The sequence below is a fragment of the Molothrus ater genome, chromosome 10, assembly GCF_012460135.2.
Source record: "Molothrus ater isolate BHLD 08-10-18 breed brown headed cowbird chromosome 10, BPBGC_Mater_1.1, whole genome shotgun sequence".
NCBI lineage: Eukaryota > Metazoa > Chordata > Aves > Passeriformes > Icteridae > Molothrus > Molothrus ater.
In genome coordinates, this window is record NC_050487.2 from 17784586 (window position 1) to 17809642 (window position 25057).

Sequence of the window (25057 nt, forward strand, 5' to 3'; positions counted from 1 at the left end):
AAAAGCAGGGCTGCCTGGGGAGCAGGGGCAGTTTGCTCTGCTCTTCGGTACTTGCTTGGCCTGGTACAGTGTTAAATTTGGTGCCAGGCTTGCACCTATTTAGATTCCTTCCTTCTTCATGTTTTATAAGCTGGGCTGGTAAATACACACTTGTGTGTGTGAATTAGGCCCTCAAAGGCTGCTGGTGTTTCAAAATTCTTTCTTGACAAGGTTTAGTGGCAGATGGAGGAAAAGTCAACTATTTTACTTAAAGGCAAAAGTCCCCATCTATGAGTCACACCCTGGACTGTCCCAGAGGCACAAAGGTTTGGAATTCATTGAAGAAACCTTTGCACCAGAATATTTAGAAGAAAAAAGGAGGTATATTTTTTAAGCATCAATTTGAGCAAAATAACAAGCATGAGAAGAGAAGGATTTCTGTGGAGTTAACCCTTTGTGATTAAGGTGACAAGACTTGGACAAGACTTTTTTCCTCACGTCCAGGGCTGTGGCCATTGCATGCCAACAAGGCAGGGGGATGTGGGTCTGAAGTTTATCTGCCACAGCAACATAACACTGCTGGGCTTTCATCAGCATCTGGGCTTCCCCAGCTGGCCACAAAATGTCACAAAACATAGGTTTCTATTTTTCTGTGAGTCTTATTGCCTATGGAATTGGTAGATCCCAAGTACTTTATGAAATTATAAACTAATTGACTCAAGATTCTTAGCTATTTCTTCACAATTTTAGATAGGAGCTTTTCCAACAAGCAGAAACAACATAAATGGCTTGGGAAAAAGGAAGGTCAGGATATCCTGACTCAATGAGAGTCAGGATATCTGTGTTTATTAGAGACACTGATCTTGGTTTAGAACCTCAGTTTTACTGAGGCTTTCCTATAGCACAAAAATGTTTGAAGATAATGAATCATGAGTCCAGACAATATTTAACCTCGTTTTACCAAGGAGTGGCTTTTTTGTCATCAGGTCAAGGAAAATGAATTCATATTTCACATTATATTTTTCACAACCTGCTCATGGGAAAAATTGTTATGAGAAAACGGCTCAAATTATTAATCAAAGCAGCTTTCAAAATATGCCCAGCTTCCACAATAAAATTAAAAAAAATGTTGCCAACCCACCTATCCACTACATTGGCAGGTTCACCTGAGTGCTTCGGACTATGGATGTGCACATCAAAGATATTACTGGTGTCACTGAGGAAATTATTATTTCTGCATTTATGCTTTATTACATGGTACTTTCAAACATCTGCATGTACAGTCTGGTGATCCCTCTTGATTTTGCAAGCCCTAAAGGCCCTGCTGGCAGGATGCCTCCATCAAGAGCAGATTTGCAATGTAAATGAGTTTGCCACTTCCATTAGTTCTATTGCTAAACGCCTCCTCTGCCACCTCTGATTTTTATGTACTGTAAAATATCTGTTGCTCTCCTCAGTGTCCAACAGTTAAAACTACATAAAATGCTGCCATCTTGTGTTTAGAGACAAATTAAACATGACTTTTTAAAATTCTGGATTATGAAAGGCAAAAGTAGGATCTACACTGTCAGCATCTTATGTTGAAGAAGATTGGAGTGAATGGCTTATGGAAAAGCGGAAGCTTCACTTAATAATTTAGTTTTTAAAATCTCACCCATAGAGCAAGTGCTGATCCCTCTTGCAGTCAAGGCCAAGGGATGATTTCGCCAAGCTGATCTGGTGTCTGTTTAACCTACTTGAACCTTCAGTCACTGGTGTGAGGGGTCACCATGGCAAAGTAAAAACAGCAAGAATGGAGCAAGCAGAGATTGCCTGCATACTGAAGATGCTCTTCATGTAAGAAAATGCTTCAGAGTATGGAGAACACTTAAGACACTAAACACTGCCACTATTGCAATTGATAGCTTGTGTATTCCCATTGTGGAAAAAAAGCATGGCAGCTTTGCTATTTGTAAACAACAAATGGAAATACTTATTTTGACTGTGCTGGGGCCAGGCAGGTTTAGCAAGGCCCCACACTGGGGTGGGCTGGGCCTTAAACTGATAAATATTGGGAAGAAATTCTTCCCTGTGAGGGTGCTGAGGCCCTGGCACAGGCTGCCCAGAGCAGCTGTGGATTCCCTATCCCTGGAAGTGTCCAAGGCCAGGCTGGATGGCGTTGGCAGCAACCTGGGCTGCTGGAAGATGTCCCTCCTCAAGGGAGCGTAATGTAATGTGATGAGCTTTCAGCTCCCTTCCAGCCCAAATCTTCGGTGGCTCTGTGGCTTGCAAAGCTCCAAAGCCTGAGGGAGCAGAATAGATCCTGACGGCTTTCTGATCGCCCCCCTCTGTGACCTCCTCTGCTGCCCGAGGCGGTTTTGATGCCGGATCTGGGGATGTTGAGGCACCCGAGGATGCCCACGCTCTCCCAAGCACCCTCTCCGTTGTGTGTCGCTGTCCACTACAACCCCGGATATCATTCCTGAAGGAGCACGCTCAGCTGAGTCCGTGCACCCACAGGGCCGACAACCCTTCAGCGACACGCATCGTTTCACATTTAAATGAAATTTATTCCATCGGCCCTCTCAGCGCCGTTCCTCGGTGCAGCCCAGCCCCGCCCCCGACAGCCATTTCCGCGGCTCTCCCCGAGCGGGCCCCGGCCGTGCCCGGCTCTCCTCCCGGTGACGCGCTCCCTCCGCCCGCTCCCTCCCGCCCCCGGAGGGCTTTCCCCGCTGCCGCCCGCGCTCCCCAACATGGCGCTGGCGGCGGCCGAGCGGGGCCGCGGCTGCCTCGGGGCGCTGCGCCGGCTGTGAGTGCGGGCCGGGGGAGGCCCGAGCGGCCCCGAGCGCGGGCAGGGGCGGCCGGGCCGGGGACAGCCGTGGGTGCGGGCCAGGGGCGGCCTGAGGAGCCGTGGGGAGCTGCCCACAGCGAGCACGGAGCCCGCTGCCCGGGCAGGAGGGGAGGGGGCTCTGCGGGGTGTGAGGGGACACACAGGGAGCCCGGGCTGCTCTGGGGGAAGGAAGAGCAAATAAGCCCTGCTGGGCCTTAGGGAATGGTTGTGGCAGATGCCGCGGGTGCCGCGAAGCTGCTCCGGCCCCGGGGGTCGGTGCGCAGGCTGTGCGCAGGGAGGTGACCATGACAGCTGTGTATTCAGAGTTTAAGACATGCACAGATTCCTCCTCTGCTACATCCGAGCTCTACTTGTGTGGTGCCGAGGACGTCCCGTGTCTTTTTTGTCCGATAACGCTTAAGAATTCTGGACTTGATCCAAAATTCCGACGTTGTTTTACATACTAATTAAAACAGTTCCAGGAGTTTGCTTTCACAGCTCTATCCAGTCCCTTCACTGCTGTTATTTCATTTAGTTAGCATTAATTATCTGAAGTTTAACTTTCTATTTCTAAAAGTCACCATAGCTCACTCTTTCACATTCTTTTCTCTTGCACCTTTTGCTCTACAAAAGCAGCTCCTGTTGCCTTTTTAAGCTTTTTTATCTTATGTTTGCTCATGTCTTCTTTCCCAAATAATTAATGAGTTGGCCTCTCTGTAATAAATAAATGCGAGTTGTTGGCTGTTCTGTCCACAAAAAGAGGTTTTTTTGCTTGTTTGTTTTAAGAAAGCTCCTTGATTATTTCTGTTTGAATGCTACTAAAAAAGCATGGGGGTAATTTTTATTTTGTACAAGTGAAAGTACTTGGGTGATCTGGTAAAGTTTGAGCAACTTCCCTTGTTACACCTGAATATGTTCTGTGTCAGTAGATGTATCAGAAGTTTCAGTGCTGTACTTCTCTCACCTGAAAATAAAAGTAGCTCAGTTGCCACTTGTTCATACGCACTTGTAACACTTCTGTCCCTTTATAATTGCACAGGCAATGGAACCAATTACGAATATTTGTGAAATGGGCCTCAACAATAGGTATGAAATTTCACCTCTTTAGCTACTAGCTTAAATTACTATACAGTGTGGATGGTTTTAGAGTATTAGTTGCTGAAAGACTGCAGGGTTTTTTAATAAATATTCAGTATCTTCACAGCTTTTGAAGAAAGGAACCTGTAGCTAACCAAAGAGAAATCGTCTTTAATGTTTAAACAACACTTTGTATAATTTTATCTATCATATTTAGGTATATGGAAATTAATGAAAACGATTCATTTTTTGTGATGCTTTTCTCTGAGTCCTTTTCTGATACAAATGTTGCAAAGTCTCTGATAATTGTTTTATAGGCATAATGGTATTTAAATAATCTATAAAGGAGTGTAAAGGGGTTTAGCAAGATTATTTAAACTCACTCTGTGTTCCTGTTATCTAAAAAGTTATGTTTGAGAATTCAGAGATCTATTTTCATTTTATTGTTTAGTTTTAAGCTATTTAGTTCTCACTGAGAAGTCTCTGTCAGTGTTGGCCTCATACTTCTATCAAGTTGTGGCTGCTGTCATGACAGTTTTTAGAAGTTTGTAAGTCACTGATTAAAAAACCAAACCAATAAAAATTGATATCTTTTTATTTCTTTGTCACTGTGTATCAAGGGGGAATGGTGCTCTTCATATGTGAATCACTTCTGTTGTGGGGGACACAGCACAGCTTTGATTGTTTCCTGGTTAGTCCAGAAGGTACATAATACAACTCTAAGCATTAGCTGTTATGTAGAAGTGGGATTTTTTTAGGGTTAGGATATATCTCTTGAATTCTAAAAAAGAAAAAAAAAAGGCTTAAAGATACCTCTGCATAAGGACTCTGAGTTAAGAATTCGAAGAGCAGTTTGAAAATGCTTTTGGGTGAAGCATGCTTTTTCAATTATTGAAGAAATGCATAAACTTTGTAAATGTAAAAGAAACCAGAATTTTAAATTTGCTTTGTTTCCAGGGATGTTTTTGTGGCTTGGTTTCTCACTATGCTTCATCCTTTCAAACAGGAGGTCACAGCATAGGGAAGATCCTCATTGCAAACCGAGGAGAAATCGCCTGCAGGGTGATGAGAACAGCGAAGAAAATGGGGGTGAAATCTGTGGCAGTTTATAGTGAAGCAGACAGGAATTCCATGCACGTAGCAATGGTGAAGTATATTCATTAAACTTGGCTGATGTTCATTCATAACAGTATTTTTCATTGATAAGTTCCATGGGTGAAGCAGATTTGGGTGCTGATACAAAGTTGATTTTCACTTCTGTAGACCTATTGCCAAGTTTTCCTTGAATGGATGGAAAGTTTGCCTGGTGTCTGTCTCAACACCTGACAGCTTTACAGGAAGTGCATTCAAGTTTGGCTTCCAGACTCTGGACAGCCAGGGGTTAGAGAGTAGACTGTGATTCTGGGGAAAAAGTCGGAATTTGTTTCACCCAGCTGAGCCTCTCCATGAGGAAAGGCAGTGATTTCAACTGCAGTCTGATAAGTGATATAATTAGCTTAGAAAGTAATTTAAATTTCTAGTAACCAGTCTCTGTTGTATGTATTTTTTGTAAAACAGGCAGATGAAGCATATTGCATTGGTCCACCACCCTCTCAGCAGAGTTACTTGGCCATGGAGAAAATACTGCAGGTGGCCAAGAGCTCAGCAGCACAGGTAAGGAGATCAATAACATTTTCTGTTACTTCAGTGTCTTTAGTTCTTTGTTTTTGCTCATCTTGTTTTTCCTTAATGATCTATGAAATTTTTGGGTTTTCTAAGCTAAACTGATACAAAAACAGGCTGGTAACATTTTTCTGTTTTAGGCTATTCATCCGGGTTATGGTTTCCTCTCAGAAAACACAGAGTTTGCAGAGCTGTGTAAGCAGCAGGGAATCATCTTCATAGGTCCTCCTTCATCTGCTATCAGAGATATGGGTATTAAAAGGTATCTATTTCTTTTTTATTACTTGGTTATGCAGTTTACAGCTTGGCAAAGATAATTTTGTTAACAAATGACCAGTTGCTCTGTAATTGTTTTATTCTGTCAATTTGCAATGTGTTTTTACTGTTTTCTTCAAAGGAATAAACTGCAGGTTTATAGATTCATTTAGGGACATAAACAGTCAAGATTGTTCAGTTATTGGGATTTTAGTAATTAAATAAGTAATGGTTCTACTTTTCCAGAATTGAAGCATTGCAGTGTAGTATAGGTAAAGGTTCAGAAGTCAGATTGGATAGGTCAAAAGAGCAGTGGAAAAGAAGCACCAAATCATCAGGGTTGTGGTGGCTCATGTAAAATTATAAGTTTAGTTCATCACAGAGAATCTTATTCTTAGTTTCTTAGATCAAAGAAAGACTTTAAAGGTATGAAGTATAAATCAAGACTATGGAAATGAAGTTAATACTGACACAGGAACTGTATAATCGTAGTTAGAGAGAATTAACTTTATCACCTCATAATGTGAGAGTAAATTGCCTCAGTAATTTAACAAGCTTTGCATGCATTTTGGAAATTAGAGTTGTTATGCTTGAGGGTTTTATGTGTGGTGTGAATGTAGCCTGTGTAATGAAAAGTTTTGCCTTTGTACAGCTTTAAATATTGTAGTGTTTTAATTTGAAATTGTTAAATTTTGGCATATATAATGTGGAAAAACAGTCAAACTAAAGTGTAATCCTGCTAGGAGAAATAAAAATGTTTGTTGGAAGTATGTGCTGAATTACAGTCCAATGCTGTGTAACCACCTATGCAAGTAGTCCTGTTGAGGTCTACTGTGAAACTATTTTCATGGAGAGAATTAACACTGGGAGCATTAGACAGGTTGGAGCTTAAAGTAAGAAAAAAATATTTTTATCATTCTAAATATAAAACTGTTCTGTCAAAGCACTTCCAAAGCTATAATGTCTGCTGCTGGCGTTCCTGTTGTTGAAGGTTATCATGGAGAAGATCAGTCTGATGAGTGTCTAAAGGAACATGCCAGGAGGATTGGATACCCAGTAATGATTAAAGCTGTCCGTGGGGGTGGAGGAAAGGTAAGGAACTCCTCTGTTCAATATGTGCTGTAAAGTTGCCATGGCTCAGGATCTGTAACTCAATATTCGAAAAGAAAACAAAAACTGGAAAAGTACTTTGTGTTAAAATTTATTAATGGCCAATCTAGCACTATGAAATCTCATTTCCCTTTGATATGCAGAAGATAAGTAGCTGGAATAAACTGGAAGAGTTTTGTTTGTTTCAGTGGATCTCCAGTAATTCACATAAGCAGAAAAGTTATGCTTTGGATTTATGCAAAATGAGATGACTTTAAATTGTTACTCTGTGATAGCTTCTGTGACTTCCTTTGCCAACAGTTTTAAATGTTGTATAAGAAATGATTAGAAATAACATTTTGTGTCTAGATATTTTTCAATGGGTGGTGAACTCCCAGTCTAAATCAGACTTTGCTCTGAAATAAATGTCTATAAAAATTATGTATAGAAAATCTTAGTTATTTCCAAAATAGCTAGACTTATTTTCTAGAAAATAAGTTTTTCTCTGCCAGCCTTGGAAGATTTCTATATTTGAGGAAAAAATTAAATTTTGTGCTCACTCATATCAATGAATGATAATATCTATTTTTTACACTTCTTATGGCACTTTCAGTGGGACTTAGTAGGATTATCTTACTGGAAGCTGATACACAATTCTCCTAAAGTTTTTGAAGGAAAGAAAAAATGTTATTTTTAAGCTAATTTTCACTCTGTGTGTGCAGCAAGGTTTTTTATTGTGTATTTTTAGCTGTTTGGATAAGCTTTTTTCTTGTATTTTAGGGCATGAGGATTGCTCATTCAGAAAAGGAGTTTCTGGACCAACTAGAATCAGCAAGGAGAGAAGCAAAGAAGTCTTTTAATGATGATTCAATGCTGATTGAGAAATTTGTAGATAATCCAAGGTGTGAAATATGTTTCAATATAAACACTGTAGTGTTTATTCTGCTTAAATAAACATAAATAGCTCAGTTTAGTTAAATAAACGTAACTAGCTTAATTGTAGGATTAAAATTGGTTTTGTATGTCCAATTTGCACTATGAAATTTGTTAATGTGGTCAAAATTGTTTATAATTTATTGAATTTCTTGTAGTGACTTTGTTTTGAATGACAGGAATTAAAATGCTACTGCTTGGGAGATGAGGCAGTGAGATTTCTAAAATTGATTTACATCTAGGAAAAAAATCACTATAATGTTCAAACTATAGACCTTAGTGAAGCTGTGATGGTGTTTCTGCTGCCCTCAGGTGTCCCAAACCAGTTATTTAATCTTCCTCTACTTGGATGTTTCAAACAGAAGTGAGAGCCTTTAGCTCATGCCTGGCCTGTGGAACTGAACCAATTTATTTTTTATAAAGAATGTCTCAGAGGTCTGTTTGACATTCTTGTACTTTACATCTTTTCTTCCTTGAAGCATCGCTATAGGGAAAGCATTTATCCAAAGAAATTGAGGGTCTGCTTATGCTGTCAGGTAGACATGAGAAAAAACTCATTGCTGGGGAATTTCTTTTGCCAGGATCAGCGGATTGTCAGAAAGGTGATGTATTTTTATTAGTTTTACGCATAGAATAAATTTCTGCCACCCAATAGTTGTCCTTTGAAATGGTGTTTTGAAGTGAACAATGTTATTCCTGAGCCAGGACTGCTGCAGTCTCTTGTGAATTGCTGCACAATAAATTATGATGGAAATAATCATTATCAAATTAATAGTGAAGTGGTTTTACTTTTATTATAATAACTAAGAAAGAGGTAGCAGCCTTCAGATACGTGTCTTGCTTATCCTACAATCTATGAGATTTCACTGCAGTAGTTGGTATTAGGAATCCTCTTTCATTTAGAAGATGAATAACTCTATAACAGCAAAATCCTGCATAATATCAGCCTCTCTTTACATTTTGGCATTTATTTAAAGGCAGACACTTAAACTTATAAGAAATCCTATTAAAATTATAAGTTTGAAGTCTCTTTGGGGCATTAAAATACATTAAAACATTTATTTTTGTGGAGCAGGCATGTTGAAGTCCAGGTGTTTGGTGACCAGCATGGCAATGCAGTGTATTTGTTTGAAAGAGACTGCAGCGTGCAAAGGAGGCATCAGAAAATCATTGAAGAGGCACCAGGGGTGAGCAGAAAATTGTTAATATTTTTTATGAACTGCCATGTTTTTATAGTGATTGCTATCCCCCTCTGAATGTATGTAGTGGATAATAATTTATTTCTAGTTCCTGGACCTGTTTTAGTTTTGCTGCTGAAGATGTTCTGATTGAATAAAAACCCTACATTCTTTAGGAAAATGATTCTCAAAGAAGTATTATGTAGATTTCAAGTGTAACATAGATCAGGGTTTCACTGCATTTGTTAATTCTGTTCAATATTCATGCATACCAGGTTTAATATCAACAAACTTAACAATAGTTTGTAATCTTTCTATTATTATTTACAGCCAGGAATTAGTCCAGAGGTTCGAAGGAGACTTGGAGAAGCTGCTGTCAAAGCAGCTAAAGCAGTGAATTATGTGGGAGCAGGTAAGCCTGGGGAGGTGCAGCTTTTAACTTAGTCAGACTTTAAGTCTCAAGCAAATGGCATCTGGTTGTTGTCGAGTATGACACACATCCCTCAAATTTTTGAGGTTTAAGCAAGTAATCATGTAGTTAATTCTGATGTAATTACAGATTTAAATTAGCATACCTGAACTCAAGACCAGTGGCAGCTGAAGGATAGAAAGAAAAAAATTTCAGGGCAGATAATTTGGTCAACTCAACTGTTGTTGGAAAGTGAGCATTATGAATTAGTAAATTTGAGCTGAGCAAGGGGAAAATAATTTTTCTTTTAGCATAGAAAGGGTAATACTTTATATGCAAACAGTAGTCTTTAAAAGAAAATCACAACTCACTTTAAAGTCCACACCATTTCCCAGATGAAAAATAACCTCCTGAAATGATTTGTAACTTTGTTTTCTCACTGCTTTCTTCAGATATTTATTTTTAAAAAATTACATATCCCATGAATATTCAGAATACTTTCAAAGACTCTTGATGCACTTTTTAAAGTGCTAATGAAATGCATCTCTTACTGTAGAGAATGGCTACTAAACAAAGGTTATGTAAATGTATAAGGACACAACCCTTCTGTTTTCAGATCTCAATTTTGTGACCCTTTTAGATTATTTGTATAGAATTTAATGAAATTCAGTGTGTCTGATTCAGAAGTAATAGTCTTGGCATAGTTGAATTAAGTGGCTTGGATGTCTTTTCTATAAATGGACACCTAAGACGCTCTTAGGTGAGCTGTCCTTCTGTTAAATACTTCAGGAACAGTTGAATTTATTATGGACTCCCAACATAATTTTTACTTCATGGAGATGAATACCAGGCTGCAAGTAGAGCACCCAGTCACAGAGATGATCACTGGAACAGACTTGGTGGAATGGCAGCTCAGGGTGAGTGTTAATTGATTTTACATGGACAGTTCCTCCTGAGTGCTGTGTGACACTGCCTGTGAGAGGCTGGATGGGTTTCCAGATCCTCATCTCCTGCTCAGCTGTCAGGGTAGAGTTTCCTTTGCTCCACAGGAGCATCTCACATTGCTGTATTGGATGTAGAGCGTTGTGTAGGTGCTCTGAATTTCAACCAGCTGTGTAGAGAGGAAACATTTTTAAAGTGTATTTAGAGGCATTAACAGACAGTGTGGAAAGTGGGAGGGAGTGAGGTCCTGGTCTTTCCTTTGCTATGTTGTAAGGTTTCTAAAACTTTAATTGAAATGGATCTGTGACCCAAAAGTCATTCTTGCATCAGGCTGTAGGAGGAAAAAATCCTCACAAAAACCTGTGTCTGGTGTTATACCAGTATAGTCACATTCTGAAATAGATGTACAGTGGGGTGGACTGGAGCAGTGGATTTCCTCACACACCTAATTTTCAGAGATTATTTACATATTTAAGTGATCACAGGAAGTTTTGGGTATTAGGGAACTTGAAATAAACCCCAATTCTCTTTTCATAAATCTAAAAGTGAGGACAACAGCTTAAGAAGTGTGAGATTAAGGGTGGGGAAGTGTAATCAGAAAGAAAATTAAACTGGCAATGCTGATGCAAAAAGAAGGAACATTTGTCTTCCTTATCTGGGCATGGAAATTGAGAATTGAATCCTGGGTTAGAGCAGGGATCAAACAACACTGGAAGAGAGAAACAAGGTGGACAGGTTCAGTGGTCTTAGCAGTGTTTTTCTCCTTGTGCTTTTTAAAATATGCTTCCTAGTTCTTCAAATTCAGAAGAAATACACTTAATATTTCATATATCAGCATTCCAGAATATTCATCCTGCATTCAAGAAAAAACCTATTGTTTTCAGGTTGCAGCAGGAGAGAAGATTCCTCTGATGCAGGAAGAGATCCTGCTGCAGGGCCATGCATTTGAAGCTAGAATATATGCTGAAGACCCTAATAATAACTTTATGCCAGGAGCTGGGCCACTGTTGCACTTATCCACCCCCCCAGCAGATCGTTTCACCAGGATAGAGACCGGAGTCAGGCAAGGTAAAACTGAAGGCAGTGATGGAAGAAGAAATAATTAACATCAAGAACTTGTTTTTGTAAGCATTTCCCTCTTTGGTCTGAATAAGTTTGTCTAAAAGAGTGGTGTTATAAAGAAAAATCCCTACAGAATTATTCTTCCTTATGATTTTCCATGTACTTTTGGTCAATCACTGAATATTTTATTTACCTCTTCTTTACCTGTACCCACATTAATGTCCGCTGGCTCATGCTGGTGATATTCTCCTCACTGTTTAGCAATCCTGCATTCGAATTGCAATAAAGAAAACTGAATTTGAGTCATGTTATCTCTACAAAAATTTATAAATTTATTTATAAACTTATAAAATTTATAAAACGTCTGTGCTGAAATTGTCCTTGAAATTGAAATGCCAGGTCACATCATGTCCTTAAACAATTTTAATCTTGAGAGAACTGTGGCCATGAATTGTGCCTGTGTTGGATGCCATGTGGTGCCCAGTACTTTGCATTAACAACTTCCATAAATTCGTGGTTGCATGTTAGAGCATTTTTGTTTTATTGCTGCATTTCAGGTGATGAGGTTTCTGTGCATTATGACCCCATGATTGCCAAGCTGGTGGTTTGGGCTGAGGACCGACAGGCAGCGCTCAGAAAGCTGCGCTACAGCTTGCACCAGTACAACGTAAGTGGGAGGAACCCAGTGTGGTACCACAGCTTGAGCCACAAAAGCGCGCAGAAAATACTGCAGTAAAACAAAAGTGGTTTCCAAAAGGGAGCCTGCATTGCTACTGCATTTCAAATTCATTAGTTGTTCGCAGAAGTTGTATTTTTTCCCAATTTGCAAACTGTTTTCATTGGTGGAGTGAGTGAAAATAAGTGTGAAGCCCAGTTTTACACATAGATTTTTAAGTTTGTGGTTCAGTTTGAATATGCACCTGGGACTTTGTAGAAGGGTAAGGCTAAAAAACATTTTCAATTGTACTGTGAGCTTTCTCAGACTTAAATGGTTTCTTTAGTGGAATTTGTATCAGACAATGTTTGCTTGTAATTTTTAATTTATTAAAAGAACTAAGTTTTTAGACTATACATGTGGTAAAGAAATATGCTGTCAGTTCTTTTTAAGAAACATTCCATTTTTCCCTATGAAAACTACAGGTATTATAACTGTTTTCAAAAGTGGAATTCAGAAGGCTTGGCTTGAGGCGAGACTGAATATTACTTATGCAGAACTAATTTACACTTTTAAATCAAAAACATGAATGTCATGTTCATGTGCCTGAGGTAGTGAAAGTGTTGGGCCCCTTATTGTTTTAGCTAAAAATGAAATTTACTGTAAGAGAAAGAAATAAAAGAATTCTCTTGGTTTTTTCAGAATTTTCTTAGCAGTTCTGTCAGTAAATGTTAACAGCATAACATGGTACCAGTGTCAATGATTTCTCTAAAATAATAATGTTGTTTCATTGGGTATTTTGCACTATAGGAAATGGATAGTATCTAGTAAACTTATAGAAATCCCCTTTCCTACTTTTTACTATTAAAAGATCAAATATGGGATACTGGATTTATTGTAACTCATTTTTAATAAGAAGCAATTGTCAAGTTAGGAATGTTCTTCTAAACACTCAGAGCACAATTTTCCAAAAGTAGGGGTTTTTTTCTGAAATTACCTCCTGTTACTGTTTCGGGGAAACTTTGCTCAACTTCACAGTGGACAAAGGCAACATTTAGATAACAGAGTGCTTTTGAGAAAGCAGCTTTTGGGTTTTGTTTTGGTTTTTTGTCTTTTTCCAGTCAGTGGTTTTATTGATAATAAAACAGACCAGTTGAATGAATTACATTTTATTGATAAACTTTGTGAGCAGAAAGCTGTGTAGTCGTAACTCAGTTTGGCAAAATACTTCTGTTCTGTTTCTTTACAGATTGTAGGATTAAGCACTAATATTGATTTCTTACTGAGCCTGTCAGGACACCCAGAGTTTGAGGCTGGAAATGTGCACACTAATTTCATTCCTCAACACCATAATGAACTATTTCCAGCCAAAAAGGCAACTCCACATGAAGTTATGTGTCAGGCAGCTCTAGGGCTCATACTGAAAGAGAAGATGCTAACAGATGCTTTCAGAGATCAGTCAGATGGTAAGGATCATTGTTTTTTATTGTTTCATTTTATGAGTTGACGTGCAGTTGCTTAATTTGGATGTTCTTTCTTTGCCCTACTTTGTGCCTGCTCAGGGTTCTGCGTTCTGGCATCTCCCAGGTATTTGCACACAGGGTAGACTAAAACTTTTGTTAAGGATCAGATAGGGAATATGTCACCACTGTAATGTCCAGAGAACTTCCCAAAGCCCTTCAGACAGGCACTGCCTGAGAGACCTTGGGATTCATGGTCAGTGACACTGTGAGCTCTTTGCTCTTGATAAGCACAAGCAGGGACCTTCTGCCTCTCTTATTCCTACAGCTGGCCAAGGTCTTCAGACAAAATTACCTCTGCTCTGAATGGGAGAAGCAGTGGGGATTGATTGAAACCTTCACCTAAAGGTTAATCAGGACCTGCTCTGGTGTAGTTGAATTCTGATGCTCTCTAGTCCTGTTCAGGGATGTGTTCATGGAAAACAGCCAGTGCCCTTCTTAGTGTCATGTTTTCTGTAGGTCACACAGCATCAATTTATTCTGTGTTGGAGATCAAGGAATTGTCACTTTCTCTGACTACAGTTGTTCCCCAGTCTTTTCTGTGCAATATGAATTAATCAGTACGAAGTTAGTAAGAGTAGGACAATGATTTTAAGGCCTAAGTTCTAAGTATTGTGTTTTGCTGAAGTAGAATGAAAAATAATATATCTGTGTATTTTGTGTTTTAGATAAATTCTCACCATTTGCATCCAGCACTGGTAGAAGATTAAATATATGTTACACTAGAAAACTGTCTCTGCTTGATGGGGAAAACAGTAAGTTAATAAAAAAGTGTGTGGAGGGAAGGGAGGTACTTGATGGATGAAGTTATTTTAACTGGTGCTTGAAAATTCAGGCTAAGAAACAGCATCGAATCAGTATGAGTTTTATGCAGTGTAAGCTGGGAATTCACAGAATTGCATGTTTAATCCACACTGTTGGATCCTGAAGAAATATAAACCAAATTGAAATGACTACTAATTCATGCTCATCATTTAAATGAATGAGGTTGAGATTTTAAAAAGAGAAGAGTGACATTTACTTTTTTTGAACTTCTTTTTGTTGTGAAAGGAGTACTTCCTCCCCTCACAAACTTGTTTTCTGTACAGATAATACAGATTTTAGATACATTTCAGATGTTCATCGTTGAAAGAAAAATTGTCTGGAATTCAGTAGGAATTCTGCAGTGTGTAGTAAGCTAATCTGAAAATACTTGTTCTTATCTTAGTGTTGGTAGGCCTCATTTTTATCAAGAAAGCCTTGATACAGTTTATATGTCATCATTCTCTAGATACTCCAGTGAAATCTACTCACACATGCATGTTTTGTTTTATTGAACAGTTGTGGATGTAGCTGTAAGTTACAATCAAGATGGGTCATACAAAATGCAGGTACGAGTACATTTTTTTCAGATACTTCATTAGATAAAAGAATCCATTTCTTGTAGATTTCTCTTAGTACTAATTGTTGCTAAAGTTGCTTGGTGATTACAGATGCAGGATTCTGTTTTTAGTTTGCTTGTATCCATTGCTATACACTGTTACTTCGACCTGAAATTATCTGTGCTAGATGCAGGATCAGCATGGAAGAGCTATCAAAATGTTCCTGACAAGGCTAAGAGAAGTGTTTGTATTTTCAGTACTTAAAGGTCTTATTCTTTATTTTCCTTGTTGAATTTGTCTGTTTAAAACCTGGGAAGTTAGATTTAAATCTGCATTTAAAAAGACTTTTTTTCCACAGGACTCCTGCTGTGTTCTTTGCATGAGAATGGATCTTCTGTGGGATAAATAAAAGCTTTCTAGAGCATTATCTGCAAGATAACATTTTATTTTGAAGATGGAAATTGGAGAGTGATTACCAAATGAGCTGAGGAATCTTCTGGTTAGATAATTGAGTGACACCCTCTAGAATTGGCTTCTTTGTCCATGCTATAGAGCTCCTGTAGTAAACAGCTCAAGATGCCTTAGTTGTAGCTAATTTTGTGTGTGCACATGTGAGAGTCTCCAGTTGTTGGCTTAAGGGGGCTGTGTTTGGCTGGGTGTTCAATATCCCCTGTCGGTGAATGTCTTATTCTCTCAGATTTGGCACCCAGAATGGATGAATACTCAGGAATGTCCTGAGTGAATATATTAGATAATTTGCTGAGCTATTTTTATTGGATACAGAACAGTCTCTTAACTGAAAGACAAGGATACATAAGGTTTAAAAATGTTTTTTTTAATTCCAGAGTTGCCTATGCAGAATCACAGGTTATGAGGGTACAAATACAATCTTTTGATTTATTGCTCATGAAGGGTTAACCTTTGTCCTTATAAAAGCATTTAACTTTCAGATTCAAGATAAAACATTCCTGATTTCTGGAGAGATCTTGAAAGAAGGTGATTCACTTTACTTGAGGTCTTCAGTAAATGGAACAGTGTCTAAGTCCAAGTTGGTCATTTTGGACAACACCATTTATCTGTTCTTCCCGGTAACGTTCCTTTCTTTATTATCACAAATTTAAAATTTTGGATTTTTATCCATATTAATGAACAATATAAATTGCAATGGAATGTGAAAGAGAGCAACAATTTCAGTCTCTTACTTTGACCTATCAAGTTTTGATACCTGTTGGATTGTTGTTCTAATTAGAAATTCATTGCTTGTAGTGAGTGAGAAAAAGAATTATTTTAAAAATTTGAAATACATCTGGTGAGGAAATTATGGTTTGGAAATGATGGTTTAGGAGAGGGGAACACAAAATACTAAAATTTGTCAGGTATTTGAGTTTGTTACAGAACAGTAGCAAGTACTTCAAACTGACAAATATTTGAAAGGCCTTGTAATTGGTGTTTTAATTTCAATTGTGATTTTTAAATTATATGACAAGAAATAAATCAATACTGGTCTGAGGAAGGGTAACTTCAGCTAATATTAAAATATGCAATTGTGAGTTACCATGGCATTATATGCATTGCATATATGCAAATGACATTTGAAAGAAGAGGTACTCTAATTGCATTATTAGGTAGTAATTTTTTATTTACAGTTAAAACATTGCAAGGCCTTAAAGTAACTCAGTGTAATTAAATAAATAAATTATATAAATTATTATTAAATAAATAAATTATTATTAAATAAATAATTATTAAATAAATAAATTATTAGTTTCAGTAATTACCCTCTAGCACTGAGCCCCTTAAGACTTTTAGCAGAATGCAGCAAAAACTTTGTTGCTCCAGTGATGAGGACAAAATAACCCCTTGCTGGAATGGGAAAGCTCAGTGGTCCTGTGGTATCAGAGTGGAGTCTGGGATGAGTGATGGAAAAGAAATCACAGGACTTTAGGGCATGGGAAGGATGTGGGAGATAATGAGTCTTTGAGAGACTCTGGGAAGCAACTCTGAGAGGACTTAAGGGATTTTTGAGTAACAGTGAGAAATTTAGACTAAATTTAGCACTGAATTAATTTTATTGTAAATTGTGAAGGATTCATTGGCAGTGGCTGGCAGTGGAGATGCCAACGTGTCTCTTGTTGCAGCAGGTGCCTGCCCCTGTGCAAACAGCCTTTATGCACTTCCAAAACCTTCTGCACTGCTGATGCAGGAACAGGGAAGGTACAAACACAGGGTTTGTACAAAGATCCACGTGGAGCTGCTTTGTCACAGGGGTTGTTCCTTCCTTGCTGGTCCTTCCAGCAGCAGGTGTGACTTCCTAGGCCTCAGGCACTGGCACAGCAGTGACCATCGCAGTCCTAGTGCAGCCCTGACTCCAGGCTCTGCCACCCTCAGAGCTGACTGCTTTGCCTAAGGCTGGTGCTGTTCTTTCCCTCTCTCAGCCCATCTACTGGTGCTGTTATCTCATGCTGTTAACTCACCTGTCCTGGATTTTCTTCTTGCAGGAAGGCAGTGCTCAGATTGGCCTCCCTGTGCCCAAATATTTGTCTGCAGTGAGTTCAGGGGCAGAACAAGGTGGAGCTGTGGCGCCCATGACAGGCACAGTAGAGAAGGTAATTATAACAACGGGATGGGACCTGAATTCTCCAATATATTCAGATTTACTCTGCCAGAAATAGAGCTTCTGTACTGCCAGGAAAGAACTGGGGCCAGTAATGTCAGTGTTGTGTGGCTTCTGATTGGAAAAAGCGTTGTTTACTCCAAGTTTTCAGCATCCACCCATGGCTTTTTAAGGCTTCCATTTTTTCTCTAGAGCTCTGGAAGATCTGAACTAATGCTACTGCTTAACTAGTTTTTTCTTCATCTTAATTACTTCTCAAGTCAAAGCTCCCTGAAGTGTTATGGGCTGTTTGATTCATTTCATCTAACAAAAGAGATGCACTTGCAAAAGAAGAAATAATCAGAAATGCCTCTTTTGTTAAGCTGTGAATTGATTTAATTTTCTTTAGCTCAGCAAGTCTTCTGCATTCTCTGTACAGTGACAAAGTTTCAACAGAAAGAGATTTTCTGGAGAGTTTAGTGGTTGAAAGATTCAGCCACTAATAAAAAGGCATAAAGGATGGAGTACATAAAACATGGATCTCTGACATCCTGAATGAACATTCCAATTCAGAGTAATTGTTGAAAAATGAGGTGGCTCCTGCCATCTTCTTTCTGGATGTTGTTTTAAAGACTTTAGGGACTGGCTTCAGGAAGAGGTTCTGCACTTTTCTCAAAATAGAATTGCTGAAGCCCAGAAATGGTAGGCTATACATCATCTCTTGTAGTCTTTCCTTTGATAGGTAAATGGCTTCCTGTTCATCCTGCCATCTGGCACTGACCCTCTTTCTGTAGGCTCTGCCTTCCCTTGAGGAGATCTATCTAGAACTCTTCCCTATCTAGAGAACTCAGATACCCAGATCAACAAAAATAAATAATATGAGGCTGTTTTGTAAAACCTCCCTCCCTCTGTGCATTGTGTTAGTCAAGATCCAGCTGATTCTGAATTGTACAGGCAAAAATGATTTTTCCCCCAATTTTCTCCTGAATTGCAGGTGTTTGTGAAGGCAGGGGATAAGGTGCAGATTGGAGACCCTCTAATGGTTATGATAGCTATGAAAATGGAGGTAAGTGACATATAAAGGTTTTAATAATTGAGAAAATAAAAATCTGCTCAAAATTTAATAATTTTTGGTTGCATTATTGAATTTCAGTGTGGAGTGCAGCTTGCAGCTGTCAGTATCACTTCATCTGCTGTAACATCAGTGTTGTGTCTGACTGGATTTCAGAGGATTATATTTGCTGTTATTTTACTAACAAATGATGATTATATAATGCATGGTATTTTGCAGCTGTTTTAACATGCATTTGGGTGGTGGTGTCAGGCCTTCTGTCCCCTCCTCTCCTTTGACTTTTCTAGCACAAAACTGTCTTGGTGTGTCTCTTGTCCTCTGGTTGTGATCCAGGCACATGGATGTCTGCAGTTTCTTCAAGCAGAGATTTAGCTAATGGGGACTTTGTAAATATACATGGGATTCTTCTTGTGTATAATCCTTTTATTATTAATGATAATAATAATAATGATATTTACAGAAAGTTTTATGAGGAGCACACTAAAGATTCTGTGTAGTTATTCACACAGCATTCAGAGGACTGAATTTATCTTGTCACATTGCTTGACTGTGGCTCAGATTGCTTTAATTACAGTTTCTGTAGCCTGAACTGGTTTGGTTTGACTATTAGTTTAAAATAAACCTCAGTTTGTGGCAGCAGAACTAACACTGTTGAGAAAATCTGCCTTTCTCTTATCATGTTCTTTTTTTAATTACACTCAAATTCTATTAAATAAAACTGTGTGCACTAAAAAACCTACACACAAACTTCTTTGCAGTTGGATGCTAAATGTGTTTGTGCCTCTTCAGCTGATACCCAGACCGACATTATCTGAGCTATTTTTTTAAAGTGCTATTGAAATATAAAATGTAAAATTTAAAAAGCAAATTGTTATTTAGAGAGTCCTTAGATGTGAGGATTTAATATCTGATCTTAAATGTTTTGATGCTAGACTAATCCTATGTAGAAAACTACCAAGAGGCAAAGCTCCAATATCAAAGTAACCTGGTACAATGTCAAGCAGACCAGCTGGGGGTTGGTGTGTAAGCATGCTGTTCCTTTACTGTCATTAGGAGCTGTATTTGTGTTTCATCTGCATTTTGCCAAATATCTGCCCACTAAAGACCCCTCCTGGCCAGAAAACAGAAATATCTTTAGTAAATCTGCAGATTTCTCTTACGGGAACAAATCTGCTCTCTGATTAACATTTTGGATTAATAGTGTGTTATTTCTGTTTGGTATTTATTGCAACAACAGAAAGTATTAGTGAGGTAGTCAGCTGTTCATACTGATGATCATTCATATGATGATGATAATTCATATAAATGTATTATCCAGCATTTTTCTCCACAAAATACTTGTCAAATATTCATGAGAAAATTAAACTCAGAAATGGACTAGGAATGTTTAAAAGAAGGTTTAAAATAAAATATGTCAGAGGAAGGAATTAAGTGTGTTCAATTCTCTTTGGACCAAGCAGTAATGCTGGCATTTGCTGGAGAGAGAGGGAGGGGAGGGAAGCCCCTGAGTGTCTGCTGTTGACTCTGGCTGTGTTTCTGTGCAGCACACCATAAGGGCTCCCAAGGCAGGAGTGATTAAAAAGGTCAATTTCCAAGAAGGTGCCCAGGCCAACAGGCATGCTCCACTCGTTGAATTCGTGGATGAAGAGGCAGAGTCAAAATAAAATTCAAGGAAGGTGCATTTTATTTTTTCTACTTTGCTGATTTTCTCCTGGAAGAAGATTTCTTCATGTTTTCAGCAAACTGTTTTGTATGGTTGGGGGATTGGTTTCCTCTGCACTTCCTGCATAGTTTGACTGGAAATTATGCTGACATCACTGAAATTTGGGTATCACTATACTGTAATTGTATTTATAACTTGTGGACCTATGTGATTGTTGTCCAGTGGTTGTTTGCTTGAGGAAAGGACTGGAAGAAGATGTGAAACTCTGAAAGTATCAGAGAGGTTAATAAGGACTATAAGGTACAGACAGGTTGGGTTCTTGTTATTCACAGCTGCCTTTTTTCCCTTAAATACGTGAGGATTGATTTGAAGGAAATCTGAAATACAGTTTTTCTATTTTCTGGCAAAATTCTGTTTCTATCTTATGTTTTTGCCTTAATAGGGAATTTAGGATTGTTCCTTAGCCCAGAATCCCTCTCAGTCATTTCTGGTGCATCTGTTTTTCCTGTTTACCTCAATGAGTTGTGAAAATTTGCATTTCAAAAATTATTTTAATATACCTCAAAATATGTGATGCAAAACATTTCTAAAATACATTTGCTACACTAATCAAAGTTAAAATGTAACTACTTTCAAAAAATGCCATTTTAACTTTAAACATGAAGTAGTAACATAGAAATATAAGCTTATTTAATACTTACTGTGCCAAAATACAATACTGACTTCAAAATCTTCGTTACTGTTACCATATTGTTCATGTTCTAGTGTATTTCTTATTGGCTGGAATGAAGTACACCACAGTCTTTATAACAGCATGAAATAAGAATACTAAGAATAATAGATTTTTTTTGTATCTGCAAGGTTTCAAAAGGGAAAATTGGTAGATTTTTGGATATGCAAAGAAAAAGAATTCTCAGACTAAGCATACTGATAATTTGCCATAAATTTAACTTATTTAACCAACACCTTAGGGAAACAAGGGAAAGAAAAAAATGTTTTAATTGTTGCAAACTTTTCAGTTAATGTGAAGTTCTGTTATCACGTGAAGTTTTGGTATGCTAATTTAATTAAATAATCTGTTCTATACTGCAGAAAGGAACAATCAGATGCTGCAGTGATCCCAAGCCTGTAGTTAGATCTGTGCAAATGGACCCTTAACTGAAATCTCATTTCTGAATCAATATACAATATCATGGGGAATTCTCTGATCTGCTTTTATAATTGTGCAGCCTTGTCTGCAATGCAGAAAAAAAAGTGGTGAAAAAGCAATGACTCTGGATGATCAGTGTATTAAAAGCATATTTGAATACTTTATAATTTTCCTTCCAATCCTCTGGTCACCTAGCAAATAATTAAATTCCAGTGATCATCTTGTAGAATATTGCCACTATGATTTTTATTTACTGCCAAATAAAAATTAAGCATAACTTGGAATGTTTGTTTTGATTTTTCTCCATTTTGTTCTTTCCTTGGTTGCTCCTGTTCATGCATTGGATTAGAGGGTTTAAGCAGCTGTTTCTGTATCATCTGATGATGATGAGCACAATCTGCAGACCACATTTAGGAGGCAGTGATCCAGACACTCGTGATGGGTTTCACTGCAGGTAAGGTTAGGCACTTGTTTTATCCAGAACTGAATCCTCAGATAGAAACATGAGCTCAGCCCTGAAGAGACTCAGCAGCTTGGCATTTATTTTTCTCTCTCTCTGTGACACGGCTGTTTCTAGACTGACTTTGCTGCACTGAATCTGTACCAAAACATGAACGCTCCCAGCAGGAGGTTCCCTGCCCGCTCAGTCTGCACAGCTTGGCTGCACACAGCCAGTGCAGCAAAACACATTCCCTGGGAGCTGACAAAATGTCCTCCCTTCGGAGCCAGGGGAGACAGATAATCTCACCAGTGTTCATTTTCCCTCGCTTCTCAAAAATTAGCTGGTTTTATCTCTATAGGCTTCTACTGAGATAGATTTTTCAGATAGTGATGGTTTTGTTTATTTAAGAAATATCTCTTGCAGAAGTCACTGTCACAGTTTGCATACTTGAAATGCTTTACTGCAGTGTGATTTAATTGAACTTGGAGATACTCAAAAAATTATTAAAGGTAGGTTGTTCCTATACCAGTATCTTAGTTAACAAAATATTCATGAATCTTCAGTTTTTTACAAATAAATGTGTTTTATGAATGTAAACTGGTCTTAGCATAGTAACATAGCTGTCACTTGTTGTCTCTAAAACACTTAATGGCAGACTAAGAAAAAGAAATTAATTTTTTAAAATGCAGTATTTTAGCATTTGGGCTAAAGGGGTAATCTCTGCTACTAATTTATTATCAGTGTACCTTTTCAGATAGTGCTGTAGTTCTGAAACAACAGTCACAGATGTTACAGAACAAAGAATCTGAACTGATTCTAGCTGTAATGATTTTTTTCTTGCTACCAGAGAGAGAAGGGGGCTGTGTCACGAGATATTTAATTCAGCCACAGTTGATGGTCTGCAGGAGAGAACAAAGGTGTTGGTGTTCCAGACTCAGGCTTCTCTGAGACAGGGTCAGGGAGACTGAGCACTGGTCAGCTTGGATCAGGAATGGCTCATCCTGCCAGAGCACAGTGAGAGCCCTGTGTACATTTCAGTTATCCCCTGTGGGGATCTCCATCTCTCCTGCACTCGCCAGCCGCTGCCAATTCCTGTGGCTGATACCCAGGGAAGCTCTGTGGTGTGGAGCCTCAAGCCATGCTGGACTGGGAACCAGGAGAGCAGGACTGTGTTCTTATTTTAGCCACTGACTCACTGTGACTTCAGACAAGTCACTTGCTAGATATTTGCCTGTTTCCTCCTATTTAATGAGGTTGATGGCAATCAAAACACTGCAAAATTTGTGGACACACTGATTGATAAATAATTTTCTCTGCTTGTTGGGAAAGTTGTAATTTCAGATGTAGACCAATTCTACTTGGAAAGGGTTTTTTTAACCTTTTATACATCAAATATCAATACCATAAAATTACAAAGTTTCCAGTGTGTGTTGTATCCTTTGTTGTAATGATTGTACCAGCTAGTTACCAGGAAATCATAGCTTCAACTCTTGATGCTGACTAAAAAATGAATACTCATGTGCTTTTTTGGCAGGACCTTTAAAATTTAGTCAATAGTAGAGGAAAAAAGTTCATCTGGGCACACAACTCTTTTATTAAAGTAACTTGTTGATATGTCCCTTGCAATAGGTACCAGTGCACTCTCACAGGTATTTTCATTGCTGCTGATAATCCTTTTCAAGCAGATCAGGACTTGTCTGTGTTCTGTTTTAAAAAGCTCAGCTGTGCTGATTAGAATGTGTTTACTGGACAATCAATGGCAATTGATTAAGATCTGGACTACACAGAATACACACTACTACAGCTTTTACACAAAGTGTATTCTGAACATACTCAAGATACTTTAACTTCTCATACAGGTATGTTCCAAATAGAGATTTTTACACACAAATGTCTCACAGGTAAGTATCATTTAGTACCTCTATAATACTGGGGCATATCCTTCTGCATAAGAATTCCATTTGGAATACAATATGCTCTACTGAATGCTGTGTTAAAAAATCAATATTGCAGAAATTGATAATCGAAACCCTGGTATTTATTTTTATGTGATCCAACTTGGAAGAGAGCCTGGGTTCTAAAAGCAATTTTGAGACATTTGATGTTAGCTTAAAACCTGTTTATTGTACAATGAATTCATATTAAAACAAACATGGACGTTCTGGTTGAATACACCATGTTTTCTATTATAGCAGTAATTAATAAAACACATCTGGAGTCCTGCTGGGTTTTAAAATCATAATTGTTGCTGGGTTTAACTTTAATCTGTGTCCTGGTTTCAGCTGGGAGTTAACTTTCTTCCCAGTAGCTGGTCCAGGGCTGTGTTTTGGAGTCAGTGAGAGAATAATGTTGGTAACAAGCTGCTGTTTTAGTGTTGCTGAGTGCTGCTTGCTCTAAGTTAAAGGTTTTCCAGTTTCTCATGCCCTGCCAGCAGCCAGGTGTACAAGGGGCTGGGAGGGAGCAGGGCTGAGCCAGCTGACCCCAAGGGACATTCCATACCATGGAGCACTGTGGCGAGCACTGATGCCCCTGATTGCTGCTTGGGGACATTCTGGGCATCAGTCAGGGTGCACTGAGCAACTGTAGTGTGCATCACCTGTCTCTGCTGGGTTTCATTTCTCACTCCCTTTGTTGTCTTTTCATTACAGTTGTAGTATTATTATTTATTTTATTTCAATTATTAAATTTTTCTTACCTCAACCCATGGGTTTTGCCTATTTTTTCCCATCCTCCTGCCCATCCCAGCAGGGACATAGAGCTGTCCTGCTCCCTTTTAGAGATGCCATCACATGGAAAACTGCTCCTAACAGTGCCTTGGACTGGGTGTAGTAACTTGTTAACCTCTTGTGTAATGCAGGAAGGATGAAAAACTTCACAGAAGGTGAACACCCTTCCCTGTAACCTGTCAACAACAATCTTCTGATATTGGTGCTGTGTCACTGTAGTTTAAATTGCTCAGACACCTACAGAAGGACTCACACTGTTTACTTCCTCTGTGCTTCTTTCAGTGCAGAAATAACCCATTATGGGCTGATAGAGACATTCCAGCTGTGTCAGCTGAATGGCACAACAGGAGCAGAGCACTGGGTCTGCACCTCTGGATGCCTACAGAGTGGCACTAACTACCCTTGTGCAGGACAGCTCATGGGACTTTGTTCTCTCTAACCATGGGGCCAGTTGGCAGGCAAAGGGCCACAGCTGTAATC

The 25057-nt window shown here is 38.6% G+C and overlaps 1 protein-coding gene across 1 annotated transcript; it reads left to right on the forward strand.

Moving 5' to 3' along the window:
• Positions 1 to 2673: 2673 nt before the first annotated feature.
• MCCC1 (methylcrotonyl-CoA carboxylase subunit 1) lies at positions 2674 to 21693 on the forward strand. Its single transcript, XM_036389069.2, has 19 exons — positions 2674 to 2767; positions 3828 to 3874; positions 4872 to 5011; positions 5423 to 5518; positions 5668 to 5789; positions 6727 to 6874; positions 7652 to 7773; positions 8880 to 8991; positions 9313 to 9394; positions 10181 to 10308; positions 11218 to 11401; positions 11953 to 12062; positions 13300 to 13516; positions 14239 to 14325; positions 14891 to 14940; positions 15882 to 16019; positions 17430 to 17537; positions 18519 to 18590; positions 20141 to 21693. Exons 1-19 carry the CDS (start codon positions 2712 to 2714, stop codon positions 20258 to 20260), a joined length of 2139 nt encoding a protein of 712 aa, XP_036244962.1. The 5' UTR covers positions 2674 to 2711; the 3' UTR covers positions 20261 to 21693.
• Positions 21694 to 25057: the final 3364 nt, after the last annotated feature.

What these genes read in the sequence shown, in the direction of transcription:
- MCCC1 (XM_036389069.2), top strand. Translation starts at nt 2,712, where the DNA reads ATGGCGCTGGCGGCGGCCGAGCGGGGCCGCGGCTGCCTCGGGGCGCTG. An exon ending in CCAAGAGCTCAGCAGCACAG is followed by an intron (nt 5,519 to 5,667) that starts GTAAGGAGATCA and finishes TTTCTGTTTTAG; the next exon opens with GCTATTCATCCGGGTTATGG. An exon ending in TGATAGCTATGAAAATGGAG is followed by an intron (nt 18,591 to 20,140) that starts GTAAGTGACATA and finishes GTTTCTGTGCAG; the next exon opens with CACACCATAAGGGCTCCCAA.